Genomic DNA, 14495 nt, shown 5'->3' on the forward strand with positions numbered 1-14495 from the left:
TCCCTATGAGTGAACTCTGTGTATAAGACAAACTTTTTTCATGCTACTATAACATATTCCTAGCCAACATATTTAGTACTGAATCTGTAGTGCTCACACATAGACAGTAAGAAAAAAGATGAGTGACAAGAGTATCCTGGGATAGTGCCCAGCAGCATTGCTTGGGGCTTTTTGCACAACATCCACTTTCCTCCTTAAACCAGTAGAATCACACTGCCTGAGCTCAATACTTGAATACAAAACCGTTAGGATAAATCAGAATTGTTAAGTGTGCTCCTCTGGGAAAAGCAAGGAGGGTGCAAATCTTTGTAGTCAACAAGTTGATAAAGGTGGTGAGATATGAAACTCATGAAAAGCACGAGTATCTTCTGAAAAACAATCATTTGCTGGTCTGCGATAGCAACAACTCTTGAGTTTCTATGGGTGAAGGGGAGATTTCATGGATGAACAGATGAGTTGCCAGTAAAATTAAGATATTCTCACAGCTTTTTGTATTTTAGCGTTCATGCAAATTTGGAAATAAAGAATTGGCAGATGGTTCTCATGAACTGCATCTGGAAATAAAAGATGCCAAAGTTGACTGCATGAGTAACATTCGGATAGGCTAAGGAGGGTGGCACGTTGCCAAGAGCTTTCTGAAGGCTGTCATCACGACTGATGCAGAGCAAGAGCAGCGTGAGGGAAATGTATCATTAAGATATGGATATTAATTTCCTTGGTGTGTGTGTGTGGCAGAATCTAAATATCATTGCCTTTCCATGTTACCATCAAGTCCCTGGGTAAATATGAAAAATGACACTTCCTTTTGTCTTACAAATGCTGCCCATCTTAAAGAGTTTCTCCCTGGAGAACCTCAGACAGAGGAATGGCCAGGTAATTTGTCAGTCAAGTAAAATTTTAGGATACAGGTAGTGTGCAGTAAATTTAATGGGTTAATGGGTAAATTTAATTTAATGGGCAAATTTAATTCATTTTTTTCCCCAATATCTTCAAATCACAACTTTTTATGGTGAAAGCAATTGAAAAAGTCTCATCAGATCATGTATTCTTTCTGAGCAACTAGCATAAATGGATGTGAAACCAGGATTTGTAATAGAGGTTCATCACGCTGGAGAGGCTGTGAAGAGAGAGCAGGTGGGGAAAGGAACCTCCCTTCTCAGTGCTGTATGTGGGATATTCGTGTTTTCTGGATAGAAATGAGCAGGGCAATAACCAGTGGTGGTGACTGTACCACATCAGGCCACCTGCTTTGCCTGTTCAGTGAGCTGTGAGGTAGCACAAATAAAGATCTTTCTCATTACCCTACGTTGGACTGTGTTTACTTACATAAGGAAAGAATGGTTTCTTTCTAGAGAAGGAAAACGGGGAGTGCTGAAAAGGAACTTCCAGGGGAAATAATAATAAAAAGTATATTAAAGATGTCAGTATCAAAATGATATCTTTTCCTGTTTGGGAACTCCTTAGTAGTTTCTGATGAGTGTATGCATGCACTGTAATTACAGTTTATCTGTGTCCAGATCGAGTTCAGTTTGAGGAAACATATCTTTAAATGCAGATATACACTCCTAAAACTAAGGAATGAGCAAATATTCCTAGCCATGTTTCACACTGTGTACTCTGGGTCCTATAATTTTGTAGTGTTACAGCACATGGTTCAGATCAGTGTGGGTATAAACCATGGCAAATTAGCCACCACAGCATTACCTAAGCATTGGCATTGATTGACTGTGCAGCTGCTCGGATAAGTATTCAATGAGGTGAGAGGGTATCAGCTAGCTGGGCATTTCCCACAACCAGACAGCAGCCTAGGGCCACCAAGGAAGGTGGATTCATAGAATTGCTCAGGTTGGAAAAGACCTTAAAGATCATGGAGTCCAACCACAAGCTAACCATCCTACCCTAACTCTAACAAGCCTCTGCTAAATCTTGTCCCTGAGCACCACATCCAAACGGTTTTTAAACACATCCAGGAATGGTGACTCAACCACCTCCCCGGGGAGCCAATTCCAGTGCTTAACAACCCTTTCTGTAAAGAAGTGTTTCCTGATATCCAACCTAAACCTCCCCTGGGGCATGATTATTGGCTTTGGGCCTTACTGAGAGGTCAGAGGGGACACATTGGGCTGCAGTATCATCTACAATGGAAGGACATGCAGCTTTTTTTCCATCTGGACAAGTCCCCTTAAGTACAATGATTTGCAAACATTTGGTGCAGTTATGTTACAAACCACAGCCTTAGTTTTCAAGACACCTCTGTTCCTTTGGGTCAAACTAATTCACTTGATAAGAGTCACTTTAAAGCCAAGTGCATCTCTGTTGTTACTGAGCTGTATCTCTCCATTGGTGAGATGAAGTCTCACTTCAGTCTTGTTTATATTCCCTGACCAGGCAAGGTTTCTCTTTCAAAACTCTTAATTCTATTAGAAGGGAACACAATCCCTCTTCATAGCTGGAAACACGCAGATAGAGTTCAACCTAATTAATGCTGACAACTTTCACTAGCTATGCATTTATAATCTGTGTAGAACTGGAGAAAAATATCTGTGGAAGAATATTACTGCTGTTGGATTGGAAGCATTTACTGACATGAAGGTCAGCATATCACTCAGTGGTGCTACATGGATCGAGGACTTATTTTCCTTCTTTTCTAAGGCTCAGCATCTATTAGATTGCAAGATCATATTAGATTTCAGATTTGGTTTTGATGTTAGCATTTCAGTCAAGCATCTTTTCAAAATATATTTAAAATCTCAAGGTAAGTATTGTTATGCTTTTTGGACAACTATTAGGATTGCTTTGCTTGTTAGGAGCAAGAAGCATATCCATGAAGTGATGGATGAGACTGGGTGTTAACAGCTCTCCTTGACATAACCTGACTAGTGGCCCCACAAACTGAAGAGGACACTGCATCGTATGTATTTTTAAAAGCTTAACGTGCCAGATTGTTTTAACTGAAATGAATAATAGAAAACAACAACAAACCTTTTGGGGGTTGAAAATTGAATACTATTCCTATTTGTCTCCCATAACTGGAAAATAAAGACTTCAATTATTAAAACTCACCACCATTACTTTACTGCAGACTCACCATTAAAAAAATGACTTGAATGACTTGACTTTGCTTTAGCATTTGAATGAAATTAAAATGAAAGGACCTGTAAGGATACGTAATGGAAACACACAGAAACAAAGCTTTATTGGAACACTAAAAAATCATTTTGAACTTCCTGTTGAGTATCAGCTCAGGAAATCAGAATGTGCATAAAGGAAAAACGTGAAATTTCAGTCTGCCTCCAACCTATTTCAGTTGATACCAAAACTGACCTCTTGAAATAGTTTATAGAGCAGCATTGTATATATTGCAAAAAGGAAAAAAGAAGTGTCCTTATAGAAGAAACAGCTTTCAATTAATTTATGATGTAACTTACTAGAAAAGGGTAATTTAAAGAGCTCAAGGAAAACACAGTATTCAATTTAGAATTAATAATGAGAAATCACTGCCTTTCTGCCCTTTTATCCTTTAAACAATTTAACATTTTTACATACAAAATAGAAAGTTGCCTACTTACAATGTGACTTCTTCCTTGTGCTACTGTGTTCTTCCTGAAATCCATATGCATCCCATTCCTCTTTCAATTTTTTATCTAATTCCAATTTGTGCATTTTTTAGTTCATTATATGAAGAAAGGGGAAAACATCTTCCAGATTCACCTTTTTCCCTTCAAACCACCCCCACCACAGCTCATTCAGTAGAAAACCCAACACTTCTCGATGAACAAAAGGGATACTGTAGGTAAATGGGCTTGCATTATTTGGATAAATAGTTGTTACAAGCAGAAATCTGTTACTCTAACATTTTTATTTTGCAAACAGAAAAGTCAATACACAGAATGCCTAAGCATTCTATGCAGCCTCATCAAGAATCACAGAATCACAGAATGGCTTGGGTTGGAAGGGACCTCAAGGATCATCACGTTCCAACCCCCTGCCACAGGCAGGGCTGCCAGCCACTGGATCAAACACTGGATCAGACTGAAGAAAGAGGGAGGCACCTCACCTACTGCTCTGACCTGCTTTGTGGAAGCAATCTGGGGTAGCTTCAGGTTGATGGTGTCAAGACGTTTGTTATCGTGCTCTGTAACGATGTCCAAAGTACAGGATGTCCCATGGTACCACCAAACAAACGAAAATGATAAACATTTGTGCAATCAGCCTGCTTTGTAAGAACACTGCTGCCAACTCAGATGGCAGAGCACACTGGCATTGCCTTTAATTCCATTTCTTTAAACTGATAACAATGCAGAGAAAGGTGAACTAGCTCTGGGTAGCAGGACTGCAAGGAAGTACAGATTTTCTTATGTGCAACTTTACTAGCTTGGATTGTAAGAAACTTTAGCACTAATCCAATCAATGTGGGAAGAATGAAGCTCTCCTGGGCTGGTACTGATTTGGATCAGCTTCGCAGCACCCCTCGCATCATGCACCTTTTGGTCTTCTTTGAATGTTCCGCTTGTTTTTTTTAACTGGCCGCAATACTCTGAGAGCAGACGTGACTACAAGCATATTCAGCAGCAGAATCAAACACTCAATCCATTTTCTGTTCTCTACTTACATTTTATTACAGACTAATGTGAAATCATTTCATATTCATACTCGGTTTTAATTACTTGTGAGCAAACTTAAACCAGTTCTGAATGTTTATATTTATTGCAAGCAGATCCATGTCTCCTGCTCATATGTTCTACGTAAGGATCCAAAACGTGACTGAATATAAACAAGTTATATTTGGTTATCTACAGAAATTAAAGTTAAAAATAGCACTGAAAAGAAACTTTACAGTAATGTATTCACACACTGACTCTTCAAATCAAATAAATGAAGTGGTATAGGATAATCTAAACATTAGATTTGAAGGCTGATTTATTTTCAAATAAATGCACCTATAATTGTACAATAAAAATAAGTGTTAGTATTTGGTGCCGATGACTACAGACATCTTTAATGTTAATGCACAGATAACTACCCCCAGCCCCCGGGCAGCACTTTGCAGATTCTACTTTACATTCAGTCATGGAAGGACATGTAAAATGGAGTGCGTACGCAGCACAGAACTTGTTAGAGACCATGCATGTTAAAATCGTGTGAATTCTCGTAAGGTAAAAAATTAAAGCTTCATCGATGGATTTGTAGATTATTCTGCAAAGTAGAATCGCGTACTTTTTAACTTTCACAATACTTTCACAAATTTCCATTAAAGCTTTCTTAACAGAGACAGTAGCATGAGCACAATGACCCCACTGGCTTCCAAAAAGAAAAGTAGTGCAGTGCTCAATTCGGCTATCTTTTTCCTTTTGTATTTGCAAGCCAGTTGGGACAAGACAGGCTAATGCAAGCAAGAAAGTAAACTGTAAGCTTTTATATTAAGTGGCTGAACAAACAATTATTGTACAGTGTAAAACCAAAAAGATGCACATCTTTTGCCACGAGCCACTGCAGGAATATACGAACTTCAGTGGCTGAAAAGCTTGAAATACTTTCTAAGTCTTCAGATACATTTGGTTAGCGCTTACCAGTTTCAAGACATTTATAGAAGCAGTTATGGAGACATTATGCTGTTAAAGCTGCAACGATTTAAACAAGGCGAGTTAGGAAGTTATATAGATTTTTATACTTTTCCCCATTCTTACAATATATAGAAACCAGTCTCCTTTCAGTGCCCCATCCATAATAAAACATTCTAATTCATTTTGATCTAACTTCTACGTTTTCATCTTGGTATTGCCTGGTCAGTTTACAGATTAACTCCAAGTTGCCACCTGCTGCAGTGGGCTAAGTTTGCATGGCAATAGGAACAGAAACAAAAACCTATCAAGTGAAATGTTGGTGTTCTATGGGTTTTCCATCACATGGTCTATTTTAATAAACAGTACCGACTTTTAAAGGTAGAAATATTGCTAAATCAAAGCAGAAATTTCCACTTAAATTCAAGCACTTTTCCTCCTCCAAAAATGACACATTCAACTAAACTTTCCCAAACACATAAAGAGGTGTTTCAGCATGAATAATATTGTAAATATTCTAAGTGCTCGTCTACACTAAGTTTGCAATGAACTGCTTTGTTAACAGGCTGAACGGGAATGCAGCACTTTCAAAATCATCGAGCAAAAAATCTCCTTATTTAAGGCTAAAAGATGGAACTCAAGAAGAAAAAGCAGGAGGGTTTATAGAATAGAAAAGCTAGCAGTAACAGTACAGCACAGAAAGTGTATCGCTCTAATTGCCAGCAAATCATTAATGGTTTGGGTGACACTGACAGAGCAACTGATCTATATTCCTAATTTAACATTCATTAAAATTTTAACATTCAGCCACAACTTCACTCTAAGCTAAATTTAAGTGGCCAAAACTCATAAGTATAAAAAAAGCCTTCAAAACATATATACTTAAAAAAAATAGAAATGGTGTGTTAACAAATGTATGCGTAAAACAGATTTATAAATAGCTACAGTATGAAAAATATTTCAGTGCAAAGGCAATTTTAAGATTTCTAAAAAATACATTACAAATAATTTGTTAACTACACACAAGAAATTTGTCACTGCTACTGGTATAAAATTTATACGCATAATAACTTTGTTTAAAAAATATATACACCAGTGTTTTATGTAGGGGATGGTTTGAACTGACCAACATTCAAGTATGCAATGGCATATATATGTACACACTCCCACACTCATATACATGTTTATGTATTTCAAAATGTTGCTGCTATGAGGACATTCTTTGAAACACAAAAGTGCTACATGTCAAATGGTAAAGATACCTTCATCTGTGGTGCTCACCATCAGCCTTTTATAATTCTTCCCTTTTCTTTGGTATGATGAAAATTTCACTGCTGACTTTACAATCTGCTTGTCTCAGGGAATATTCAATATTTCACTACTTGTTGAACAGGAAAGTCACTCAGAATATTGTGTGAAACATTTCCTACCGAGTTGATTTTTCTCTTACTCAAAAGTAAATTATTAAGTAAACTATTTTGTCTCTATGGGAAGTCATTTTTCTCCACCACTCACGTTCATTAAATACACAGCTAGTGTTTTGCTCAAGTCTTCCAATAAAGACTGCAGCTCTGATTCCAAATATTTTGTTTTCATTTTCACACTGGAACACATTTTTAGTTAATATCCTCCCACAAGTATTTAAAGACTGTGGTTATTAACGAGTTAAAAACACCAGGCTAAACTAGACTGAAATTGGATTATTCCTTCAGGTAGTTTTGTACCCCAAAATAAAACACTGGACTAAAGAAACGAGACAAGGACACAGCTAATAGTTGAATAAGTGCAAGGTAACATAAACGTAGCAGAGAAAATAGAAGTAAAAGTTGGCTGTCATACTTGAAGTGATACAAACAGAATCTTTGCAGTCAAACTAATTTCTATTATAATTATGTTTCAGCTGTTAGTAATAGCTGTGTGCCACCTACTGGTTTGCTTGCAAAAGTTAACAGTTGGGTATTTCTTGCATTGCAATGCATCTCCTCAGCCAATTAGGTCTTATCACTAAAAAAAACAAAAAAACCCTAAAGAAATAAAAAGTCAAAACTAAAAGGATAATAAAAGATGCTTATTTGCAAAAATAGCCTTTTTTTTTGAGGGGGGAAAAAAACCAAAAAGGTTCTCTGTATAAAACTTACTACTATACTTACTAGTATGCATACTTTAAAAGCATGGAGATAGTTAAGAAGTGGGAACACTGCGTACCTGCATCCTTGACGAATTCACGAAGACACTGGAGGCAAAATCCTTACATTCAATTTTTCTGTAGATATCGACACTGATGATACCTACTGAACAGCCAACTTGACTTCATATAGAGTGCACGTACTCTACACAAGGATCATTTTGCCTGTTTTTCTACAGGGGAGTACTAACTGAAAACCATACGAGGCCCTGATTTGGCCACTTACAAGGAAGTGAACATTAGAGAGTGTTTCTTGAAAGCAGATTTGCACAGAGGAAACACCAGTTTGTTCTACAGAAAAAGCAAAGAAAGAAAAAGGATAGAGGAAAATCAGAAACAGCACTTAGTAATATGCTTTAGGAAACTTTCATCGGAGATAACTGAGGTCATCGCTTCTGGCTGAAAATTAAAACTGTTGATCTCAGAATGTAGGTCACTGACTGAAACTATACACTTCAAGTAACAAAACGACTAAAGATGACAGAAACAATAAATGCACAAGAATCTTGACACAGGAAGATGAGTAAATTTTAGTGCTACCAGTCTCACAGTACCAGACTGTGCAGATTGTTCATTGCCCCAGTAGTTCAAAACATAGAAAGGAGGCCTATCGGCCTGGAAGGTTTCATACTTCTAGCTCTTGATCCTGTTTGTCTGAGCAATACCTCAGACAGCAAAAGCCACATATAGTTTGATATACTTCTGTGACATGTTTGTTTCCTAAAAAAAGAAATAAACAAAGGTACAGTTTTTAAAGGCTTGAATTGGTGTTCTGTCATACAGACGTTTCCAAACCTGACCCACTGTAGCGGTAGCCTGCACTGGAACGACAATGCTTATTTGAGTAGCCAAAGACAGATGGAAGCACTGAATAATCAATGCCTCTCCAGTGCGTAAACATTGTTTTTTTAGAACGAGAATGAGACCTTCTTGCTGGGGAATTGCTGCAGTCATTGCTCCTGTATCTTGGGCTTTTGAGGCAGGCAAGAGGTGTGAATTCCGAGATGTGGTCCCGACGGTGCCTTGATGCATTCTGTTGAGAAAAAGAAAAGCAAGTAAATAGGTGATTTCAGAGATAAGAGCCTAATCTTGCACGCTGTCTGCCTTCCACTAAATCGCCTCTTTGGCTATTTGCTTCATGTGAAGGTAAAATCCCTCTTTGAACATGACTGGTTGTATATCAAGACCTAAAGAATTAGGTGCAATTTTACATATAATCTCTAAGCCTGATAATGGGTTCTCTAGAGAAGAGATGAAGACACAGAGGACTGCTTTCAAGTTGATTGTTGTGTTGTTCTTTTTTTTAAATCTAGTTTTATAAATTCACCATGCAATCTCTTTTTGTACCTCTTTTTACCTCAGAACTTTTTTTAGTCAGGTATTCTTAGGGGGAATTTGGAGGCAGAACAGACTCAACTACTTTGCCCTGTACTTCCAATGAGAAGGAATTCTTTACAGTTGGTTTGAGCCAATAGACAGAATTTCCAGAGGTTTTCAGTGCATTTGTTTTGTACTTCTAAGCAATGGCAGGCTTTGGAACTGCTCAGGTTTATATGTAGCATAAAGTACCTGTAGGCAATCATAACAGCAGGTCTATCTTAGTCTAATTGTCCATTAATGTTTATCTATACCACGCAATCATCCCACGCGTGGCAGAATTGGCACCTCAACTCAGGAAATACTCAGGACCATGCTATTACCATGGTACATGACAAGACCATGAAATGAATGAACAGACTAGAAGGAAGGCAGCACAGCACTTCCCCCAGTGAGATTATCTTATCTCCTCATGAAATGTACTTTTAATTTCCAGACATAGGGCTATGTGGGTTATATGACCATGTTTAAGATACTAATGCATTCTAACCATGATTTGGACAAGCATTATCAATGATTCTCTCCATGAGTACTATTTAAGCCAGTTAATATTCTAGTCTTGATCATGGATTTCCTCCTTCCCTGTTAACATTAACACAGTAATAAGAGGGACAAAATCCCAAAATAATAACATAGCTTACAGAAGTTCGCCTACTTTCAATGCCAATCACAAGCTTGAACTGCTGTGCTAACATAACCAAAAGTATGTAGAAAGTTCCCTTAAAACAGTTTCTCTCAAAGAGAGTCAGTGAACTGTACCAAACTGCTCACTAGCAACAAAGCCTGCATTCTTTTACACACATATAGATCAAATACTAACATTAGTACAGAAAAATTTAGGGAAACAGATAACAGAGCGGCTAACTTTCTTTTGGAAATGTCAGTGGGCAGTGCAGTCCTACACTGTATAAGTTCTTTTTCCTATTCCTCCAGCTACACAGTGAAGATTTTAGTTACTCTTTCTAAAGATAAAACGGTATTTTTTCTACACATAAAACGTTGGGTTTCAATACGCCATGCCTGACACTACTCCAGAAAGCTGGGGCTTTCTACTGCTAATTGTTCAGCAGTCACTAAAGGCAGTAGATACTGACAGATTCACAGCCCCAGACACACAGCCCCTGACCCAGGGTCCTACTCACAAATAAATCAACTCCTTCTGTATGACAATCTCTCTGTTTTACTGTCTGCATTTGGTCTATGCATGTATCGAAAAACATGAGAGATAAGAGATAAATTGCTGATGTGTGAGACTTCTGACTTCATGTATTTGACACCGCAGCGTAATGTGAGCACACCCTGCTGTAATAACTGCTGCTCTTACAAAACAGATGTAAAACAACACCTATTTGTAACACCATGTATTAACTGGACTTTAATATGGGTATATCCACTCACACAGACACACTGTCCTCCTCACATGACCAAGTGTCTGAGACAAAAAGAGCTTACCTGTGACATAGAACATCTTTTGCAACAACTAGGCTCTCCAAATAAAACATAATTATTTTGCATCAATATTGATGAAATACAGGAAAAACTCTGGAGGAAACAGTTGATTTGTAAATAGTACAGTTCACCAATAGAAATCCATCCAAACTGGCAACACGTACAGTACTGTTACCTAGCTTTGATCTAATTATGGCTCGAAGCTGAAAGAGTTCCTTCAAGAAGTGGCCCATCGCTGTTCACCAGTGCATTTAGGGCTGTTTTATGTCTCATACTCTTCTGCAAGGATGAGGAAAAACAGTGAGACTTGCTGAACACAGGAGAGAAATATGAATGAATTGTACCATTTGGTACAGGTCTAACTATTGTAGCAGGGCCCTATATAGTGACAGATTTTCTGATAGATTTAAAAGGGAAAGGTTATCCAGAATATAGCAAAGTTTCTATTACTTGATCCTGAGGTCTAATTGTTTGAGCCATACTTTCACAATTCAATTTCAAACCGTTAAAAATACTTAATTACTCTCATTTAAAGTGTTTAAACTGTGGCATGACTAAGTATCATGAGCTCCCTGCTGACAATAAAGTATATTATTTATCAATAAAAGATCTCCCTTTGATATGATGCCATGTGGCTGCACATGGAGCAGTGCCCTGTAGGGCAGTCCCACTGGCCCAGTATTTCCTTAGGGACCTCTCTCCCAGCCAGTCCAGGCACTCCAAATTAAGGAGTGGATGTTCTGCTTCTTCCAAGAACTACTGGAGCACTGCACTATACAGAAGGTGATGGCGTCAGTGTTGATGAAGGCTTACAACCTAATCATTACCACCCGCTGAACAGGGGCAAGGCAGTTATTATGGTAACTTCTTGTATGGGATTCAAATATTTCAACAGCAGGATCATTTCTTTGTTTTCTGTAGAAGAGGAGCCCAACACGTAACAAAGGCAACAGCTGGCTTCTTTAAGAGGCCCGTGCTGTTTTGTGTGCAACAGCAGCCAAGCCCAGTGAGGAAAACAGAAAGATGGTGAGTCCACAGAAAGGCTTCCCCAGGCAAAAGCAGGGTGGTGGGAGCAGCAAAGGGCAGAGATTCCACGCTGGGCCTGATGGGCTGATCTGATGACTGAAGTGAAAGCAAAGTATAAAAACCATCAATGAGAAGCAAAAGGAAAAAGAAAAATATTTCTTAAAAAGGGATGAAAACGTAGAAGTTATTTACAGCTCACAACCAAAAGGCCTAGTATTTCAGCTAGAAATACTTGGGAGTACAGAAACATTGTCCATCGAAGTGACAATTTAAAATGAAAAGAAAATAATTCAAAGCGAAGTTACATTTTCCATAACAAAACTGCTTAGCTTCTCAATGAGAGAATTAAGAAAAAGAAATATCATCAATTAATATAAGCTGGATATTAAAAAAGCCCTATTGCCTCTTCAAAGGTAAGGCTGAAAGAAACATTACAGCAGCATATTTTCCAGTTGAAGAACAAAATTCAGCTTGTTTCATTGAGCCAAATACTCACTGCGACTAAGTGTGACAGACACGAGCAAGTTGTGATTTAAATTACCAAAGACAACCGATTCCTCCAAAGCTTTTGCAGAGTTAATGTTTGAGCACAAGAAAGTCAACAAGTTGTGTATATATGCACATATATACACACATACATATATGGACATATATGTATGCACATATACACGTATACATACATGAATGTATACCTGCATATATAAATGAAATGATCTTTCCGAGAACCCAGAACTAGATTGGCAGTGTTTAAAAAACTTTGAATGATGACGATGGTAAGCAATGACCTACCACACTCTGGAGCGACACCCAAGTAATAGAATAGGTAAGAAAGACAAGAATTGCTTCAAAGGCTGTGTGCCATCTGATTGTCTGAGCAGAACTAAGTTAGTAACCTGCAAGGTGACTGCTAGCCCTGTGTTAGTCTTGCCAACTGTTCCAGAAGCCCTTTGTCAAAAAGGTTGTAGAGTTTATGGGAATGCAGTAAGTTTAAAAATAGTATTAGTTTCAAACTCACTTCAAACCAATCCAAAAGATCTTAAAAGCCAATTTTAGTCAAAATTTGCAATAGCGAAAACAACTTTGTGTATCTTCCTTGTGACTTCTACAATTATGGTCATTTTTATTGACTATAAGTTTTGAAGGAAGGAAGAAGATGGATTTTTCATCTTAATCTGTTAAAAATTCAGGACATAAAATCTGTAATGGAAACCAAACCAAGAGCCTCATAGTATGAAGTCAAAAGGAGCTTCCTTGCAGACTGCAGTGAAGCCAAGATTTATCTGCCTTTCTTCTACTTTTGTTAAATTATATCTCATAGACTTCTGAATCTTGAACTATTTTCTTTTTAGGAAGAAGCACAGATTTGAAAATGCCTGCTAGAAATAACTTAGTGCAAAAAAGTTGCATTTTCAGCAGAGTGGATATTTTAATAAATTTGAAAGACTTCTGAAAGGGCTTCCAGTACCAGCTTTTCCATACCAAAGTAGGATATCAGCATATTCAGAATTATTGCTCTATGTGGCAACTATTCCTCTTGGTGATTTACAATGCAAGCAAGACATGCATTCGCCGATAGAAACACAAAAAACACAAAATGGGGTCTAAGAATCTTAGATTCTCGAGTCTACATTTTGTAGAATTCAGTAACAACGTGACAAAAATGATGGTGATAGTGACAGATTATGACAATGACTGATAGAATCCTCACGATAAATAAACAGAAATAGGAAAAATTTACAAGTATTTTGCAAAGTACAGTTGATGTGAATCAGAAATGGAGATAATGAGTACAGTAAATAACTTCTGATGACAAACTTTTTACTGTCCTTCGAATGAAATGGCCAAGCATGCAGAAAGGCAGAAAAAAAGTCACCTTTTGTTCCATTAGAAACTTAGACTGCTTGAAGTCTGAGAAAGCATAAAGATGGTGGACTGCTCAACAGAAAGGCACTGATGTTTAGTCTGATTTTCCCAGGAGATTGTAGGAGGTAACCGTGCACATCATTTATATTTAAAGCAAGGCAGCAGTTATTTAGACAAAGCAGATTGGAAGACAGGAGGAAAACAAAGAGAGGGAAGAAGAAACACAATGGATATATCTGGTTAAAAGTCAAAGATTTTGTTCTAAATATTAAAAAAAGAATATTGCCAGTGTTAGCCCAAAGTTTGCCTTGAAATTGATTCATTTTCCAGCACTAACATATGATGTTGGTGAAATTCCTTTATTTAGGGCTGTGTATTTGCATTAACCCAGCCTCATTCTCTCTCGTTAGACTTCAATTAAGCATGCAGAACCTACACCAAAACCAACTTCTTCCACAAATAGCATATATGACAGAGAGATCTGTTAAAGATATTGAAATAGAGAAATGCTAAATGCTGATCTGCCTAGAAATACTTCTTTGCTTTCTGCTTTCTTTCCCGCCCTCCTGAGGTGAGGCATTTTTACACCAAGGTATATTCAAGGAATAGAAAACAATGGCAAGTGGGTTTACTTTTCAGGTGTAAGAAGAATTTTTTTACCTTTGGCAGAAGGGAAATTTTACAGTCCTTGGAAATTCCTTTATTCATTACCTCTTAACACAAAGTATCTTCTCCAATAAACATTAAATGTCATCTGATCCCTACACATATACTCACTAATAACTCATTAGTTTAACCTAATGATGGCAGTTGATGTGCTGAAAAGAGTGAGGGCAATAACATTAACTATCAGGTTCAAAACTTCTACTGTTCTTCACCTTCTAACATATGTAACATGTGAATATTTATTGGAGTCAAAAATACACCCAAAATCTTTGGTTGGGACTGGTCTGATGCCCATAGAATAACACCACGTTTACCCCAGAAGTTGGCTTCTCTATAAGTCTCAGCAGAGCAAGCTTGCATTTACACAA

At 37.6% G+C, this 14495-nt stretch overlaps 1 protein-coding gene across 6 annotated transcripts in view; it reads right to left on the minus strand.

Annotated features, from left to right (window-relative positions):
- Nucleotides 1–6038: 6038 nt before the first annotated feature.
- Nucleotides 6039–14495, minus strand: part of ATP11A (ATPase phospholipid transporting 11A) — a 117476-nt gene continuing 109019 nt past the window's right edge. Inside the window, exons 29-30 of one of the 6 annotated variants that reach the window (XM_048959355.1) lie at nucleotides 10576–10665; nucleotides 6039–8779 (exon numbers count right to left, since the gene is read on the minus strand). In XM_048959355.1, the coding sequence (XP_048815312.1) occupies nucleotides 8522–8779; nucleotides 10576–10665 (348 nt within the window). In that variant the 3' untranslated portion in view covers nucleotides 6039–8521. Of the gene's footprint in view, nucleotides 8780–10575; nucleotides 10666–10736; nucleotides 13561–14495 lie in introns of those variants that run through there. The other 5 variants (XM_048959042.1, XM_048959110.1, XM_048959271.1 and 2 more) reach the window with 5 other exon arrangements.

This window comes from Lagopus muta, chromosome 1, assembly GCF_023343835.1.
Source record: "Lagopus muta isolate bLagMut1 chromosome 1, bLagMut1 primary, whole genome shotgun sequence".
Taxonomy (NCBI): Eukaryota; Metazoa; Chordata; class Aves; order Galliformes; family Phasianidae; genus Lagopus; species Lagopus muta.